The sequence below is a fragment of the Bos indicus genome, chromosome 15 (assembly GCF_029378745.1).
Source record: "Bos indicus isolate NIAB-ARS_2022 breed Sahiwal x Tharparkar chromosome 15, NIAB-ARS_B.indTharparkar_mat_pri_1.0, whole genome shotgun sequence".
Classification (NCBI taxonomy): Eukaryota; Metazoa; Chordata; class Mammalia; order Artiodactyla; family Bovidae; genus Bos; species Bos indicus.
Window position 1 is genome coordinate 77,993,823 of NC_091774.1, and position 17,871 is coordinate 78,011,693.

Below are 17,871 nucleotides of genomic sequence, written 5' to 3' on the forward strand. Positions count from 1 at the left end.
CAAAGTAAGTCTTGGTGACATCTTCATGGAGTAACAGGCAAAACAGGAGCAAAAGGATAACCAATCAGAAGTATAAAAAAGGCTTTATTAGTGCATATATACAAATTTACAAGGTCAGAAACTGGAGAAATACAAACAGCTTTAAAACACAATTTGCTTTTTCTTCAGTTTAAAGTGACTTTTACCTGATTGTGATACAATATAAAGTACAGAACAGTAAACTGCTTTTTTAAATACTGGAATTTTATGGAGAATACATTCACATATAAATGGGAGGTGAACTCTGGACCAAGGTACGACAATGGAGACACAGCAATACATACAGTGGCTCGTTACACTTACTCCCACGTGTGAGGGGGAAGTCTCAAAGGCATGAACACTTGCTGCTGCTGCCCTATACTGGATTTATATATGTCACCTAGTATGTGCAATGACTGAGCTATCTTTATCAGTTCTAGAATCTGTGAGAAACACTCTATAAATTTATAGAGTGTGGCCGTCTGTTAGCACAACATGGATGAGTTTGTATACCTCAGCACTTTGGGGGTGGCAGACTAAGAGAAGAGGTCAGAAGGAAATTCCTATAATCCCAGTTAAGCAAGGTAGAGTATAGAGCTGCCTTCTTAATTGCACTTGTTCTGAAGAAGTTAACGAGAGACAGTGTGCCACACTAGAAACTACAAGAGCCTCTATTAGGCAGGAAAATCCTTCCCTTTTTGTCAATGAGTCCTCTACAGAAGTGTCATGAGCCACACGTCCAGACTGATGATGTACCTAACATGCTGAGTTTGCCAGTGTGAGAATAAAGGCAGCCAGGTCAAATGGCTCAGCCACCTCACCTTTTGGCAAAACAGAAAAAACTACATTTCACAAATGGGGGAATTTTGTATGCTCTTGCCCAGCAAATTCATATGCTCTCCCTCATAACATTTATAGTTTATTGGCAACAGTAAAACTGGTTAAGACTCTGAACTGAACATTAAAAAAAAAAAAAAAAAAAAAAAACAGCACACAGTAACAAAAAAGTAAAAAACTATGTGTTTGGAGCCATTTTTCGTCTCTTCAGTCTTGCTCGCCAATCTTCAGGAAGGGCTTCAAAATTAGCATTTCTCTCTGCCATGCCACTGTGAAAACAGACAGATTACTTCACTGAAAAAAAAAATGGAGCTGTTCATTTCCTAGCAAATAAAAACTGACTAAAGCTGAAAATTGGATCTATCGCATCTATCTTCATGACAAAGTTTCAAATTTCTCAGCTAAGTAACCAAAATAGTTTTCATCAAATTTCTTAATTGATAGGTCAACCAAACACATACAAACAATCTGCTCTACAGCTGTATTTATATTTAAGTGCATATTGATTTTTATGTCTCCCTAGTAACCATTAAAGCTACACTGAAGGAAAATAACACATGCTTGTAGAAGTATTTCTTGGCTCCAAGGAGTTAGGAGTCTTTATCCTAGATTTATTTACTTAACCTCTAAGAAGATATATTTAACCCTCAACATACCACCAGGGATGGGTAGACCTGATGTTTCTGAGATTCTCTTTCATTAGTTCTAATTAGCATTGATCTCCCATGGCTTATTCAAATTCAATTATTTAAAAAACTGGTTAAAACTCAAGATTCACTAGGCGGGCTACAGTCTATGGGGTAGTGAAAGAGTCAGACACGATTTAGGGATTAAGCAACAACAATATGCTATCTGTTCACAGGTAAACCATATAGTATGCTATGATTTAAAACAACAACAACAACAAACAACAAACTCAAGATTCTTGGGAATTTCCTGGCTGTACAGTAGTCAGGACTCTCTGTGCTCTCACTGTGGAGGGCCCGGTCAGGGAACCAAGAGCCCACCAGCTGTGCAGCACAGCAAAGACAGAACAAAAACTCAGATTCTATCTTGCAATAACCAAAATGAGTGCATGAGACCCTTTTATAAATCTAAAATAAGATAAATTACAAGACCTTTGTGATTTCCCATCATCTTGAAATAGTTTACTATTTCATCACTGTAGGAATTAATGATTAATCAATTCCCAGCAACACTAAAAAGGACTAAATAGTAAGAAAACTCAAGAATAATGGAGTCATCTACAAGGATGATACACAAGTAAAACTAAATTATCATTAATACCATCCTGCAGTTTTCTTCCTGTGTTGCCCCAAATCCCGTGCATCACCTTTCAAGGAAGTAAAGTCTGGAGACAACATCTTCATAGTCTCCTCCGAGACAGCCCCCAATATTACATAATTCAGATGGATACAAAGAGATAGGGGCACTGTACATTCAAATTGTGATGGTAAAACTGGATAAGTAAAATCTCAGGCTACGAGTGTTAAGAAGATCATAATCCAGATGAATTTTCTTAAATTCAAGATCAATGAGTGAATATATGGGTCAAAAAGGAAATACAGTATTTGCATAAGTTTTCACGTTTTATGCTGCTATATGCTAAAATGTACTTGATCAAGTTTGTAAGTGGGACAAATGCTAAAAACAGGTGTGCACTGGCTAGAGAGAAACGTATTTTAGGAACAAAGACTTCACTGGAATGACTATTCCAATTGGTGTTTATGGATCTAAAAATGAAAATGTTTTGAATTATGAAACAAAGATGGCTATCCTTTCTCAATTTTTCTTTTTCACCACACCATGGGAGATCTTTCCATGTGCAGGACTGAACTTGGGCCCTCAGCAGTGAAAGTGAAAAATCCTGACCACTGGACTGCCAGGAAATTCCTTCAAACATTTCCATAAGTACTGCATTTATGGATGCTGTAAGTGCCAGAAGCAGCAGTAATGATATGCTAGAACCTATCGGAGATGAACCTAAAATCTGGCATCACTATCAGTATGCTCCAGGTAATGCACCACAACTGAGCAACTGGTTACACTAAAGGACTGTTGGTCATTTCAGTATGTGTACCTTCAAAAATCATGAAAATAAAGAATAAAAACTTAGCTTAGCTATATTTAAATCTTGTTAAATTAAAAATTGGTCTCTTGGAGCTACATGGTAAATGGGGATGACTATTTTCCCCTGTATGCTCAGGGTTAAGACAGTTCTTTGCCTAAGATGAACAATTAGTGGGAAGTAAGGCTCAAAATTCTCCAAGCCAGGCTTCAGCAATATGTGAACTGTGAACTTCCAAATGTTCAAGCTGGTTTTAGAAAAGGCAGAGGAACCAGAGATCAAATCGCCAACATCCGCTGGATCATGGAAAAAGGAAGAGAGTTCCAGAAAAACATCTATTTGTGCTTTATTGACTATGCCAAAGCCTTTGACTGTGTGGATCACAATAAACTGTGGAAAATTCTGAAAGAGATGGGAATACCAGACCACCTGACCTGCCTCTTGAGAAATCTTGTATGCAGGTCAGGAAGCAACAGTTAGAACTGGACACAGAACGACAGACTGGTTCCAAATAGGAAAAGGAGTATGTCAAGGCTGCAAATTGTCACCCTGCTTATTTAACTTCTATGCAGAGTACATCATAAGAAACACTGGGCTGGAAGAAGCACAAGCTGGAATCAAGATTGCTGGGAGAAATATCAATAACCTCAGATATGCAGATGACACCACCCTTATGGCACAAAGTGAAGAGGAACTCAAAAGCCTCTTGATGAAAGTTAAAGAGGAGAGTGAAAAAGTTGGCTTAAAGCTCAACATTCAGAAAACGAAGATCATGGCATCTGGTCCCAGCACTTCATGGGAAATAGATGGGGAAACAGTGGAAACAGTGTCAGACTTTATTTTTGGGGGGCTCCAAAATCACTGCAGATGGTAACTGCAGCCATGAAATTAAAAGATGCTTACTCCTTGGAAGGAAAGTTATGACCAACCTAGATAGCATATTGAAAAGCAGAGACATTACTTTGCCAACAAAGGTCTGTCTAGTCAAGGCTATGGTTTTTCCAGTGGTCATGTATGGATGTGAGAGTTAGACTGTGAAGAAAGCTGAGTGCCAAAAAATTGATGCTTTTGAACTGTGGTGTTGGAGAAGACTCTTTCGAGTCCCTTGGAGTGCAAGGAGATCCAACCAGTCCATTCTAAAGGAGATCGGTCCTGGGTGTTCTTTGGAAGGAATGATGCTAAAGCTGAAACTCCAATACTTTGGCCACCTCATGTGAAGAGTTGACTCATTGGAAAAGACTCTGAAGCTGGGAGGGACTGGGGGCAGGAGAAGGAGACGACAGAGGATGAGATGGTTGGATGGCATCACTGACTCGATGGACATGAGTGTGAGTGAACTCCAGGAGTTGGTGATGGACAGGGAGGCCTGGAGTGCTGCAATTCATGGGGTCGCAAAGAGTCAGACACGACTGAGTGACTGAACTGAACTGATTACAACTCTGATGTCTTTGAAAAAAGCTAGACTGTAATTTTTATAGGAAAAAAACATTTCTATGAATTTAAAACTGCTTGGGGTAAGTTTGTAAAGAAATCAGGGCTATGACTTTAAGAACATGGGGGCTTCCGTGATTGCTCAGTGATAAAGAATTCGCCTGCCAATGTAGATGATATGCGTTCAAAACCCTGATCTGGGAAGATCCCACATGCTGCAGAGCAACTAGGTCTGTGCACCACAACTACTGAGCTGTGCTCTAGAACCCGGGAGCTGCAGCTCCTGAGACCCATGTGCCCTGGAGCCCATGCTCTGCAACGAGAGAAGCCACTGCAAGGAGCTGCCTGTACACTGCAACCAGAGGGCAGCCCCTGCACTCTGCAACTAGAGAAAAGCTCACGCAGCAGTGAGACCCAGCACAGCCGTAAAGAAACAAAATAAAATAAAAACAAACACTTGAAGAATACAACAGTTCTACAAGCACAGCTGCAAGCAGCGCAGCCTGCCCGTCTGAGAGCCGCCTCTTTACCTGACCAGCTGCTGCTGCTTCCACTCTTCAATGCGCTTCTGTGCGGTCGACTCTCGGTCCTCTTCGCTGGAACTAGAGTTTTCCTCTTCATCTAACTCACGCTGGATACTCTGCCACTTCTTTACCAGAGATGGCATTTTGGTTTTACTTTTCTTTGCCTGTAACAAAGGTTAAAGGTCAGAAAGAATATAATACATAAAACAAGAGAACGAGTTCTTCACATGAGATCAAGATCTCTTCCTTAGTTTTAAGGAGTAAGTGAACTTCAAAATCAACCAAACACAAGTACCATTCTAAATTTTTGCCAAAAACTTCTACCACGCTTGGTTAAAAACCTAAAAACTGTAAATGGGATATTTTTTCTTTTAAAAAAGAAGAAGAAAAAAAAAACTATTTTAGTTGGAGGCTAATTACAACATTCTAAAGGAGATCAGTCCTGGGTGTTGTTTGGAAGGAATGATGCTAAAGCTGAAACTCCAGTACTTTGGCCACCTCATGTGAAGAGTTGACTCATTGGAAAAGACTCTGAAGCTGGGAGGGATTGGGGGCAGGAGAAGGGGACGACAGAGGATGAGATGGCTGGATGGCATCACTGACTCGATGGACATGAGTTTGGGTGAACTCTGGGAGCTCGTGATGGACAGTGAGGCCTGGCGTGCTGTGACTCATGGGGTCGCAAAGAGTCGGACACGACTGAGCGACTGAATTGAACTGAACTGAACATTGTGATGGTTTTTGCCATATGACAACATGAATCGGCCATAGGCATACATGTGTCCCCTCTGTCTGTAAATGGGGTATTTTATGAAATCAGGTCAGAAAAATTTCCTTTAGCCTTATTCTATGGAATTCAAAACTCTTGCCCTTATCTTCTCAGAATTACAATGTACCCTTTTATGAGTTTAAATGGATGTAGTGTTCGTATCAATTGAAACACAGTGCTGAGAAACAAATGATAACTTTTCTAGAAAGAGCCAACAGAGTCAAACACATCTACTAAATATGAAAAAAAACAGAGGAATATTAAAACATTAATTACAAGATCAGTTCTAAGAGAAGATACTACTTACAATTCAATTTTCTCCTATTAGCTTACCTTCAGTTTCTAAATTGCCTATATTAAACACAGAATCTCACAGTTAAGGGAAAAAACCTTGTGATATTTGCTATATATACAATATGGCTTGCTCTATCACTACCTTCAGAGTTCTGATCAATGGCGCTCTAGCAAAGATGCCTTCTCTGACCACACTATATGAAACAGTACCGCCTCCCAAAGCCCACTCACTTTCAGTCCTCTGACACTTTTTTCTTCATTGCATTTTTAAACGTTAAACATATATTTGCTTATCTGTTTCTGCAACCCAGTTGCCCCCTACCCTCTCCAAGCCCACCAGAAAAGCTCTACAAAAGCAGAGATTTTGTTAGTTACTGAATATGAAGTTCTTAGAATGCTTGACAGATACTATGTATTCAAAATAAACCTTCTAGAGTTTGTCGGGCGTTTGGTGGGAGCAATTGTTAGTGGGTGTCGCTGTCATGTCTGGTCGTGGCAAGCAAGGCGGCAGGGCCCGCGCCAAGGCCAAGTCGCGCTCGTCATTAAAAAAAATAAAAAATAAACCTTCTAATATTTGTGATTAGTTCATTGAATTTAGAGAAATATTATATTAGACACTGATAAAAACTAATTTTCACCCCTGTGTTTTTGCAGACTTGGCCCCCAGGGAAGATCCTGGCCAAGTGGCCCTCTAAATACAAGCAGGCCCTCGAGTGGCAGGTATGAAGGAGTGCCGTGCTCTCAGGAGGTCTACGTATAGTGGCCCAAACTGTGTTCCAAGCCTACAGTTAAAACAAACACACGCGTGATTAACCACCCAAAAGAGTTGAGAAAACAAGCTTATCTTTTCAGTCTTTTAAAAGACTTGCCTCCCTGGCTCAGTACCCTATTCTGACTATCAATAATAGGTTTTTAACATTCGGGGAAATGCCCATGGTAAATGCTTAAGCCCTCTGCTCCACACACCTTCCCACATTCCATTCTGTTATTTCACCTGTGGTCCAATCTGACCCACTGCACACACACCCTTCCAGTAAGCTCCAAACACAACCTATTCTGGGTCAGAATGCAATCAACCGAGTAAAAAGTAATAAGAATTATTGTCGTAACGGTCACTATGAAGAGAGGGCTCACTGCAGTACAACCTCTCACCACATTTCTGCAAATATGATTAGAAACAACATAGATCTAGGTAGAGTCATGGCAGTTTCATTTTGACTTCCATACGATTTTGTAAATTCAAAGTGTATTTGATTCCTATCTGTCATGGGAAAGTAAGTTATGCTTTAGAAGTTAGGCATTGTTTGTCACATTCAAAACCATGGATCCAGAGTTGCACTGGCTGTTTGAACACATTTTAAATAGGGGAACCTTGCAGTCAGAGGAAAAGATTAAATGGCAAGAATTCTTTTCTAGTAAAACTGCATACAAAACCTGAGCAAAAAGATTGAAAAAATATATAGGTCTCAGATATTCTTGGAATCAGGTATTTCAAATAAGCACATATCGTACATTTTAAAAAATGGCCTGTAACACCAAAGAGATGAAACATTGCTTTCAAATAAGTCCATAAAAACGACATGTTAATGTAGAATACTAGACTTTCCAGACTATTATTTAGGGACTTCCCTGATGGCCTAGTGGCTGGGAATCCGCTGTGCAACGCAGGGGATGCAGGTTTGATCCCACGTACTGTGGAGCAACCGGGCCCGCGTGCCCCAACTACTGATCTCACACACCACAGTGCAGATCTCATGTGCCACAACTGAGACCCAGCGCAGCTAAAAAACAAGTAAATGTATTTTTTAAAAAACTATTATTTATATGACCGTAGTAAGAGTATGATTGTCTAAAAAATTACTTGAACGAATGGAGGTGGAGATGATTCTCTCTCTTGGAAGACTGAAGGAAGAGCGGCAAGGAAGGCTTCATAAGAGAAATGATTCCTGAGCCCTGAACACTCTAACCTTGATTCCGTAAAAATGAACAGTAGGGGGACCGGTAAACACAGACAAGGCATGTAGGTGGTCGACAGTACGCTGGCTCAGGAGAGGTGCATGGGGCACAGTGAGCTGGACAGTAATCCATTCAAGACGCTATCCTGGCACTGTTGAGTTTTCAGAACACTTCATTTCCAGATAATTTCTGGAACCGTGGTACCAGCTTGGACAAGTGGGTCAATCCAGAAATACTCTATTTTGTGTGTAACTCAAACTTCTTCAAGAAGGTCCCTTGAACCATGTAAAGCAAAGAATTTGCCCCACTGACCCCTGGAGCAAAAGATGACAGCTGAGACAATGGAGCAGCAGCACTGGGAAGGGAAAAGCTGATGAGAAAGTTTCTTTAGGTGATTTAGGGAATTCAAAGAGTCCGTGAGGGTGATGTCAGAAAGCTGGCAGACTATGAAGCTCCAAGCTCTTGCTGATCCCATGGAAATATTATATAAACAAACAAGAAACGGACTAAGATGGTTTTGTGGGAACTCTAGAAACCAGTCAAAGCTCTGCAGCAACTAAGAGAACAGCCAATCGAGAAAAAACCTGCACCAAGAGCAGCAGGAGATTCTGGGGCAGGTTTGCGTGCCCTCGTTTCACACTCTCCCCAGCGTGGCTGGAACGAAAATGGCCCAAGGCTCAGTTCCCTCACTCCAGATGGAAGGAAATGAGTGGGGTGTCTGAAATGTTCCAGACTGTGGTTGCCTTCGGGACTGGTTCAGTGTTGTCTGACTTCAACGTCAGCTAGGAATGGTGATATATGCTGGATCTCGGGTTAGAAGCCATGAAAGGTAGCGGCAGTTGCGGCCTGTGAAAACCACAGCGGGACAGATGTCATCTGGACAGTTGGGGGCAAATGCTTCTGTGAACAGGAATACAACAGAACATAAAAAGCTCATAGAATAAGTGTGAAATCCTTAGGGAAATTAAAAGTAAATATACAAGAGGAAAGGAGGGGAAAAAAAAAACCGACCACATACGAGTCCACGTCCAGGGAACATACATGCCTAGAAAAGGCCTGAAAAAATCTTGTACCTTCACGGTGGGCGCATTGATGAAGGATGCAAATGAAAGATGCTGAACATACTCACTCACTCACTAGAGAAACAGAAATCAAAACCACAATGAGATACCACTCATACCTGCCACGACTGGTATGGTAACCTTCAGAAAATGGCAAGTTAACTAGTGTTGGTGAGTCCTTGGAGATATTAGTGCCCCTCAACACTGCTGGTGGTAATGGAAAATGGCTCATTCACTGCAGGAAAATGGTTCCTCCAACAGTTATCAGAACTACCATATGCTCCCGCAATTTCACTTCTAAATACACACCCCCCCCCCCCAAAAGAAACGGGAACAAGTACTCAACATGTATGTACTCATATACATATTTATAGATACTGCTCAAAATAGCAGAGAGAAAAAAAAACAGCAGAGAGGTATGAAACAACCCAAATGTCCATCAATGGATGGATGGAGAAGCAAACTGTGGTACATACACACAACAGAAGGTTATTCAGCCATAAAAAGAACGAAGTATTGATGAAGCTACAACATGGATGAACCCGGAAAACATTGTGCTAAGTGAAGGAAGCCTGACATGCACCACTGCAGCGTGGGTAACCTGGTGGAGATGGAAAGCTGACTGGTAGGCCCGAGGCCAGGGAAGGGGTACTGAGGTGTGGCTGCGTAATGGGCGCAGGTGCTCTCCTCTGGAGTAATGAAAATGTTACATAACCAGCGAGGCGGGGTGGTTGCACCACAGTGTGAATATACTAAATGCTACTGAATGTAACCTTTAAATATCACCTCAATAGAACAAAATTTTTAAATACAAATTTAAAGAGCTATGTACTCTACCTTATCTTTCTTTCCTTTTTTCGTCTTCTCGGGTGGTGGCATTTTGGGAGCTGGTGGTGGTGGTGGTGGAGGAGGAGGAGGAGGAGGAGGAGGAGGAGGTTCAATAATGGCAGTGGTGGGCACAGCAGCTCGGGCCTGGACCGGCTGCAGCGTGGGCGCGGTCACTGCCATGGGCACAGAACATTCAGCATAGCCCATAAGTGCAGGAGCCGACGCCAGGCCGAGGTAATTCGACTGCAGGTTCATTCCTCTGGCCTGATGGCCCATTCCTGTTGCCGGATGGCTAACTGCTATTGCTTGGTGTCCAACCCCTGCCGCTTGTTGACCTAACACAGAAAATATAAAATGAAACAACTGTAAGAAGGACATTGTGACAAAGCCAAAAACAAGAAAAGAAGGAAAAGGAAAGTGGGAGTTAGATTATCTACAAAGCGATTCTAATGTACCTTCCCCCTTTAGAAAAACCAAACCTAAAAAAAAACCAGTCACATTTTCTGGTGGCAAAATATGAATTTCTGAATGTTTCAGCACTAAGGGACTTAACACCGAAATCACTGTTACGTAAATGCACAGAGAAGAATCCGGAAGGACGCATGTAGACTGTTAATAGTGGTCTTCAGTAACTGAAAGAAACGGCATATGAACAGTCTTTGCAAAGAGAAGTCTTTAATTTATGACATCTAGTTCAGGAAACAAAGAAAATACACTGATGAAAACACACTTTACCCACAGTGCTGACCTGTAGCTACAGCTGACTGGCTGTAGAGGACTGGAGAACTGCCAATGGTGGCTGATCGCTGGACTACTGCACTGCTCATCTCTGTAGCTTTTCTCTTTATCGCTTTAGTGGAAGGAGAACTAGAGATGGTAGAATCGGCTGAACTCTGAAATGAAGAGATTCTAGTCAGTGGCTGAAGGCCCTGGTTAAGTATCCTCTTCTAAAAGAAACCTTACCAATCACACCCCAGTGCCCCACACTCTTCCGAGTGCCAAGCGGCGGTTCTCACCTGGCTAGTGACAACTGTGGTTTGTGCCGCGGGCTTCAGTGGAGTATCCTCCTCCGTTCCTGGAGCAGGCGGCTCCTCACTCCCCTCGTCTTCCATCTCCACCTCCTGGATCTCACCATCTTCCACGGGCGGAGGAGGGGGCGGAGGGGGTGGAGGAGGGGACTCGGGGGGTGGAGGTGGAGGGGGCGGCACCTCCAGAGGTAGCGGAGGCTGCAGCACAGGCACATCTGACTGAAGGACAGTCCAGAACGGAGTGAGTGGCATGAGTGATGAAGAAGATACTTGGCCGGAAAAGGACTCTTTACAAAGAGAACCTATGAAAACAAACAGGAATCAGGGAAACAGCAGACTAAAACTCCCATGAACTGACTGCTGACACATGTCCCCAAGACATCTATTCTATACTCATGTCACTGAAATATTAAACTCACTTCAAAAATGACTTCCAAGGAAAGATAAATTCATAGATTTACAGTTAGCACTTGCCCCAGCTGTGTTACACTAGTCTTGTTTTCTGTTTCCAGATTTATGGCTGAGTAAATGAAGCACATCACATTAACTCAAGGAGAAACTCAAATCATCTGAACTAGAAGTTTTTTTTATTTCAAAGATACACAACTAGAGAAGGCAATATTCTGGGGTCTTCTTTAAGTGAAAAAGTGAGTGAATGATGTGCATTTGCAATATTAATTCCACATATTTTATTTTTTAGTGAGCTAGGTAAGTGATTAGGATTACCTAGAGAAGCACCCATTCAAAACACTCACACAAATTCTACCCATTTCAATTAATCTGGGTTACTAAATTCAGAAAAATCCACTGGCAAGGTGATACTGTCAACCCTATCAATCCTTCACATCTTTGTGTGAACTACTCATTTGCTAAATCACAGCAACAAACCCGGGAGGGTAATGTTTTATTTCAGTGATGATAAAGGGGAAATTAGAATGAATCTTCAAGGTAAATGATGATTAATAATAAATATAACCCAGAAAAGAGCTGTCTGAAGATACAGAGAATTTGAAATTGCTGCTGAAGAAATTAGAGTTGAGGAACTGCAAGGTTTGCTTTCCTCAAAAGCTGCAGAAGTCAGTTAATTACTGTCCCTTCTCTGCCGGGAAAAGCTTTAAAGATTAGAGAAAATAGGAAGATATACTTACTTGTAGCCTTCCCCATCCCTCTTTATCGTCAATAGGGAAGTTTCACATTATTTGGGACTATTAGATATATATCCCAGGAATGCTGAAGGGGATTTTCTCCCTAAAAATCATAGAATTTAGGAGTAGAAGAAACATGAGAAATCATCTAGTTTAACCCTCTCCTTTTAAAGGTAATGAAACCCAGGAGGGAAATGACTTGCCCAAGAACCCATCTCTCTGTGGCCGGGTCTGCCCCCTCGTCTAGTGTTACTTTTTTTGCTAACACTGTATGGCTTACACGCGGGATCTCAGTTTCTCCACCAGAACTGAACCCAGGCCACAGCCGTTAAGAGCCCAGTACCCTAAACACTGGGCCACCAGGGAACTCCCCTACTGCTCTCGTGGAGCAGAGGTCCAGAAGCCGTCACCTGTCAGATGTCATGGGCAAAGCAGTCGATTAAGTAAGAACTCTATCATAAAAGGCTCGAGAACAAAGATAAGGCCTTTTACCTTACTTTGCACAAAATACACCACACTGGCACTCAACAATGCAAAACTAGAGCAAGTGTGAACCACTAGGCTTCTAGAACAGCTTCAGTTTCTATGGAAGATACACTATGTAAAAGACTTGAAGGTGACCCACATGACTTCTCTAATCATTGAGAAGCTGCTACTGCCAAGGAAAAGGGGACTGAAAAAATTCACCAGAAAACAAGACTGCGGTTTTCTAGCTACAAGACTTCAAATGTCTCATTAACCTTTTCATTGTGCCGTATCTAACACAAATTTTTACACGAAGTTTAGACAGTCTGAGTATGGGCAAGCAGTCTACTACATTAGAGTACATCAAGATTACATCAGAACTAAGGTAATAAGCACTGGGGATTATAGCTTATTAAACGTCCTTTTACTAAACCAACCACAATATGCGGTAGGTAAATAAATGGGTCAGATTCATGTACTGGCAGGTGTCTCATCTAGAAGCATAACGCAGCACCGATGCTTGTATGATGGTGGAAGTGCTATGCAGAGAAATCAAGGAGACACAGTACGTTTAACAATGCGGTTTACAACCTTCAACAAAGTGTTAATCAGCAGTAACTGAACTCTGCGTAAATATGAAACACACTAGACTCGATAAATTTAGATCACACAAGTAGCTCTTTCACAGTTAATGTCTGAATCCTAAGTTTACTCAAAACATAAAAACTGTGTCTTAACATTGATAATTATCTCCTTCAGCTTAAATATAGAAACTTCCAAGAAATGCTAGTCTGAATACCCATGGATGCCGTATTACATGATGCTTCTCTTCATTCCTACATTTAACCCAGTTGGTGTACTTCGCCATTTACGAGAACATGAAGTCTGAAGTCCGAGAGATTCATATGGTATATACATGGTTTTTAGGCTTCCCTGATGGCTCAGATGGTAAAGAATCCGCCTGCAATGCAGGAGACCCAGGTCCGATCACTGGGTCAGGAAGTACCCTGGAGAAGGGAATGGCAACCCACTCCAGTATTCTTGCCTGAAGAAGTCCATGGACAGAGAAGCCTGGCGGGATACAATCCATGGGATCGCAAAGATTTGGACAAGACCGAGCAACTAACACTTCACTTCACTAAACTTTTAAAGTATTAAGCTAAAAAACAGAATCCTGTGGGGATACAAATTTTTAATTCCCCAAGAACATATGTTTTTCTATGCATCTTCACTTCTATATAAATAGAAAGACAAGCTTTCTTTCTTATATAGGCAGGCTTCCGTTATTGTTTTCCTATATTCCCCTCAAAAGTATTACTACTTAGTATTTTGAAGCAGGAGGGCAGTTTATCAGTTTAAATCAAGAAGCTATTATACAAATAATAGGTCCATGGAGACTTTTTGGTTAAGCAGCAGAAACCTGCTTTAACCTGACAAAAGCCCAACACTCAAATATGTTGGATACCCTGAAATTGGCTAATCTTAGAGATATAATGTCAAATTGAAACATGGAACAATGAACAAGGATTAAAAATGAGCAGAACTGTGAAACTTCCTTACTCCTCAGTGGAGTTTTCCTACTTTAAAAGATGATTTTAACCATTGTTGGGTTGACAGAAAGCATATATTATAAACTTTATTGGCTAAAATAGTGATTGTCGTTGCTCTCCAATTCCAAAGACCTCAGTACAAGACTTGGATTTGATTTATATCATGTTTTTTGTATGGTTTTAGTAGTTCCTTATCAAGAGACTGAGAATATATTCAACAGAATAATATCAGCTGTTTACCAATGGCATCTTCCTTGACCAGACAGTAGCCAGCTGTGTGTGTCACCAACAAAGGGAGAAACAGGTATCTAATGCTAAGGTATGCACACAACGCTTGGCACTGGCAATTCCAGAATATTCAGCTTTGGAATAGATACAAAGGGACATTAAACAGTGGTCAGGAAAAGAATCACCAAACCAGAAACACCATCCAATGTCTTCAGTTCACTGACTACTAAAGAGTAAAAAAAGCAGCGTATCTATCATTGCTGCCCAAAGAATGACAGATCTAAAGGAAATCTCTTCATGAAACAGCACACCTTGTAACAGGGTATTCTTTCCCCTGAAATATGAAGTAGAATACCGCCTTTTTTTTTCTATGTTCTAAAATTATCACTGCTGTCATACATGTCTTTTTACTTTGAGTGACTAGGGATTCTTGGGATTCTTAGGTTATTTAAGAAGTTAACAAAACCACTGGTACATGCCCAGTTTCATCTGGCATATAATCAGAACTTTTCTACTGGGACTGGGGAGCCAGTAGACTATAAAAACATCATTTTTGATAGGCAGAGGACATGAGAACACAGCTCTTTACGCCCCACCTTACAAAAAATTTCTTTTTATCCTCAAGGTTTAAGACTTATTCAGTTTTATACATGTTTTTAATATTCTTTTCCATCATAGATTATTACAAAATATCAAATATAGTTCCCGAAAGTTTATGACTTTAGAAACCATTCCATACACTCTTACCTTAATATAGCATTTAAACAAATATGTAAGTTTTTCAGATCAAAAGGTTGTTTGTTCACCACAGTCTTGACTATGTATGCCTCACTTCCTACTTATTTTTGTCATTCCACAAAAGATGGAGTTAGAGAAAAAAAAAAGTATCTTCTCTCATAATGTATAAATCAAGTGATGGCTCCTTAGATTTTCAAAGTAACCGAGAAACTATGAAAGTCTTTCTTTTTAAAATCTGTATAACCAAATTGAAGTTCTTTAAGAGTACTTTAACTGGACTGAGCCATCTCGATTATTTTATACTAGAACAGATGATTTGTAATCATCGATTATTGTGCTTCTCTGAAACAAGCATGGTCCTAGTTTCACAGTGCTTATTCACATTATTTTGGTTTGTAACAAACATGCTTCCTAGGAGACTAGTGGAGTAGAAACATGAAGTTGCAAAATCAACAGACTAAATATTTTATAAAAAGGCAGAACATATTTCTTATTACTCCACATAAACACTGACAACTTAACTATCCAATTCCTTACCATTAATTAGAATTTCTGTTATTGGAAATTCACAGCTGTCTGTGGCATGACAGAATAGTTATGCAAGTCACAATACACTGGCTCATAGTTTTATTTTTTAGCAGATAACATGGTTATTTCTGACTAACACTAACTTTAGTTTCCCTCAGTATAAATCCTGAAATTTTTTAGTTAGAAATTCATGACTATATTTTCTTTTATATGTTAATACAAGTCTCCACCCCCCCACCCCAAATCATCTCTCTCCAATTAATACCAGGTAAATTGTCCCACCTGTGGAATTCTCAGAAGATTCTGTAGAATTTGAATCAGTGCCAGTTTTGTCTTTCAAGCTCTGCTTAGGAAGAGTCTCGTCTCTACTTTCTTGGGCTTGGCTTTCTTCCTCTTCCTCCTCACCATCTGGGAACTCCCACTGAGACTCGCCCGACTGTTCGTTTACATAGAAATATCGTCTATGATCCCTAAATTACAAGAAAGAAAACACATGTTTTAAGACCCATTTTCCTACAAAGACACTTCCATTTGGTCCTGTCCCAGGACAGCAGTCTGCTCTCACAGGGACGAACCGCTTCTTAATGGACTGCTATTCACAAAGGCAACAAAGAGCTTTGACAACTGAGGATGGAGAACCAAGGATAATTCAAAGCTATTTGCACTGCCAGCAGCTCTGTGAATACAGCCCTGAACCCTCTTACTCCAACAGATGACTTAGAAAAACACCTCTCATATGTTTTTTTTTTTTTGCCAATGCTTAACAGGGTTTTCAAGTTTCATTAGTGAAGGGACTCAATCTCCTAGAACACTAAGTTCCCTTCCACAGAAGAGAACAACGAAGTTTGCGAAAGGTGACTCTTCCCCTCTTGAACCGTGGCATTCACATTTCATACTCTTGATATCAAACACAGTGAAAGCTAAAGAGAGGGAGAGGATCTGGGAGCTGAAAAATAAAAGAGCAAAGATTTCAAATAACGAAAAAAAAAAATCAAGAAAAGCCAAATATAAAAAGAAATGTTTTCATCTGACCTGCTGGCAGAAGATAGTAATCTTGTTCTTCATTCACATCTTCAGCCACGAAGCTTTCCTTAACTTCACCGAGGTTAATCAGGAGTAGTTGCTTCCAGAGGTCCTGTAAAGCGCACAGAGCTCTCGCATGCGCTTAACCCCCAAGCCCGCCCTACTCCGTGCAACAACGCTCTGGAGTAAAAACCAGCTTGGTCCAATCTTGGGAAAAAATCCGTTACATGGAACACTTTAAACACTGCTTCTGGTTCCTCCGCCGTGTGGCTGGCCCAAACTCTGTGAGTGCTCGCGGTGCTCTGCCCGCCCGGCACCGCTCAGGCCGCTGCCCTCAGTCTCCAGACAGGCTGTTAGGTCGTCAGGCGGTGGCGATCACAAATCAAGTCTGAGATGTCAAAGGTGAAAGGTGAAAAGGGGAGAAGAGTGCGTACCTGTCCCAGTGGCAGGACCAGCCTTTAGGAGTGGCGTTTATTTCATATTGTTTTAGCTGTTCTGCGGCATCCTGAAGTTTTCGTTTAAGGTAGTTTCCATTGAGAGCCCCTTCCCGCCAGTCCGCAATCCGAGTCTAAAATCAAAGAGCAGCTTACGTTAGAGACTTGTTCTTATGTCAACAGGAAGAGGAAAAGGGACTTAAGTCTTCTGGTCCATGACTATATACTCTGGCAGAACAGACCAAAGAGGAAGAGAAATCCCATCCTAAATTTCCTAAGAAGTCTTGTTTGCTCTGTAGAGTTCTGAAAAATGAGACTGGAACCCAATACTGCCAAAGCTCCAACATCTGTGAAAGTGAGTAGCAGTATAGTTTTGTTTTTCCCTGTGAACTATATTAAGATGGTTCCCCAGTAACTTTACATTTTTGGTAGATACTTGATTCAATTAAGTCATGTAATCAATAAAAAGTAAATTGGGCTTCCCCGGTGGTGTTGGTGGTTTAAAAAAAAAAAAAAAGTTTTGCAGGGGAACGCAGGAGATTTAAAAAACCCAGGTTTCATCCCTGGGTTGGAAAGATCCCCTGGAGAGGGAACTGGCAGCCCACTGCAGTGTTCTTGTCTGGAGAATCCCATGGACAGAGAAGACTTGTGGCAGGCTACAGCCCGTTGGAGTCACAGAGTCAAACACAAATGAGCACGCACGTACGATTAATCAAGATTAAAGGTTTACTTCTTAGGGAAATCGGTCAACTTCCTACAGGAATTCCTTACCTAATCCTACCCTGCTACTACTGTAAAGTACACAGGTTACTCATAGGACTCAGAACTCCTCTTTTTCAATAAGTCTCTGGGAATTCCCTGACAATTCAGCAGTATGACCCCTCCTTTACACTGCCGAGGGCCTGGGTTTGACCCCTAGACGGGGAACCAAGATCCCACAGGCCTG

At 41.2% G+C, this 17,871-nt stretch overlaps 1 protein-coding gene across 2 annotated transcripts in view; it reads right to left on the minus strand.

Annotated features, from left to right (window-relative positions):
* Positions 1 to 64: 64 nt before the first annotated feature.
* FNBP4 (formin binding protein 4) overlaps positions 65 to 17,871 on the minus strand; it is a 30,678-nt gene continuing 12,871 nt past the window's right edge. The window contains exons 11-17 of one of the 2 annotated variants that reach the window (XM_070804243.1): positions 16,926 to 17,059; positions 15,751 to 15,938; positions 10,803 to 11,116; positions 10,535 to 10,679; positions 9,796 to 10,121; positions 4,885 to 5,042; positions 65 to 1,124 (exon numbers count right to left, since the gene is read on the minus strand). In XM_070804243.1, coding sequence (XP_070660344.1) covers positions 1,034 to 1,124; positions 4,885 to 5,042; positions 9,796 to 10,121; positions 10,535 to 10,679; positions 10,803 to 11,116; positions 15,751 to 15,938; positions 16,926 to 17,059 — 1,356 coding nt within the window. In that variant the 3' untranslated portion in view covers positions 65 to 1,033. Of the gene's footprint in view, positions 1,125 to 4,884; positions 5,043 to 9,789; positions 10,122 to 10,521; positions 10,680 to 10,802; positions 11,117 to 15,750; positions 15,939 to 16,925; positions 17,060 to 17,871 lie in introns of those variants that run through there. The other variant, XM_070804244.1, reaches the window with a different exon arrangement.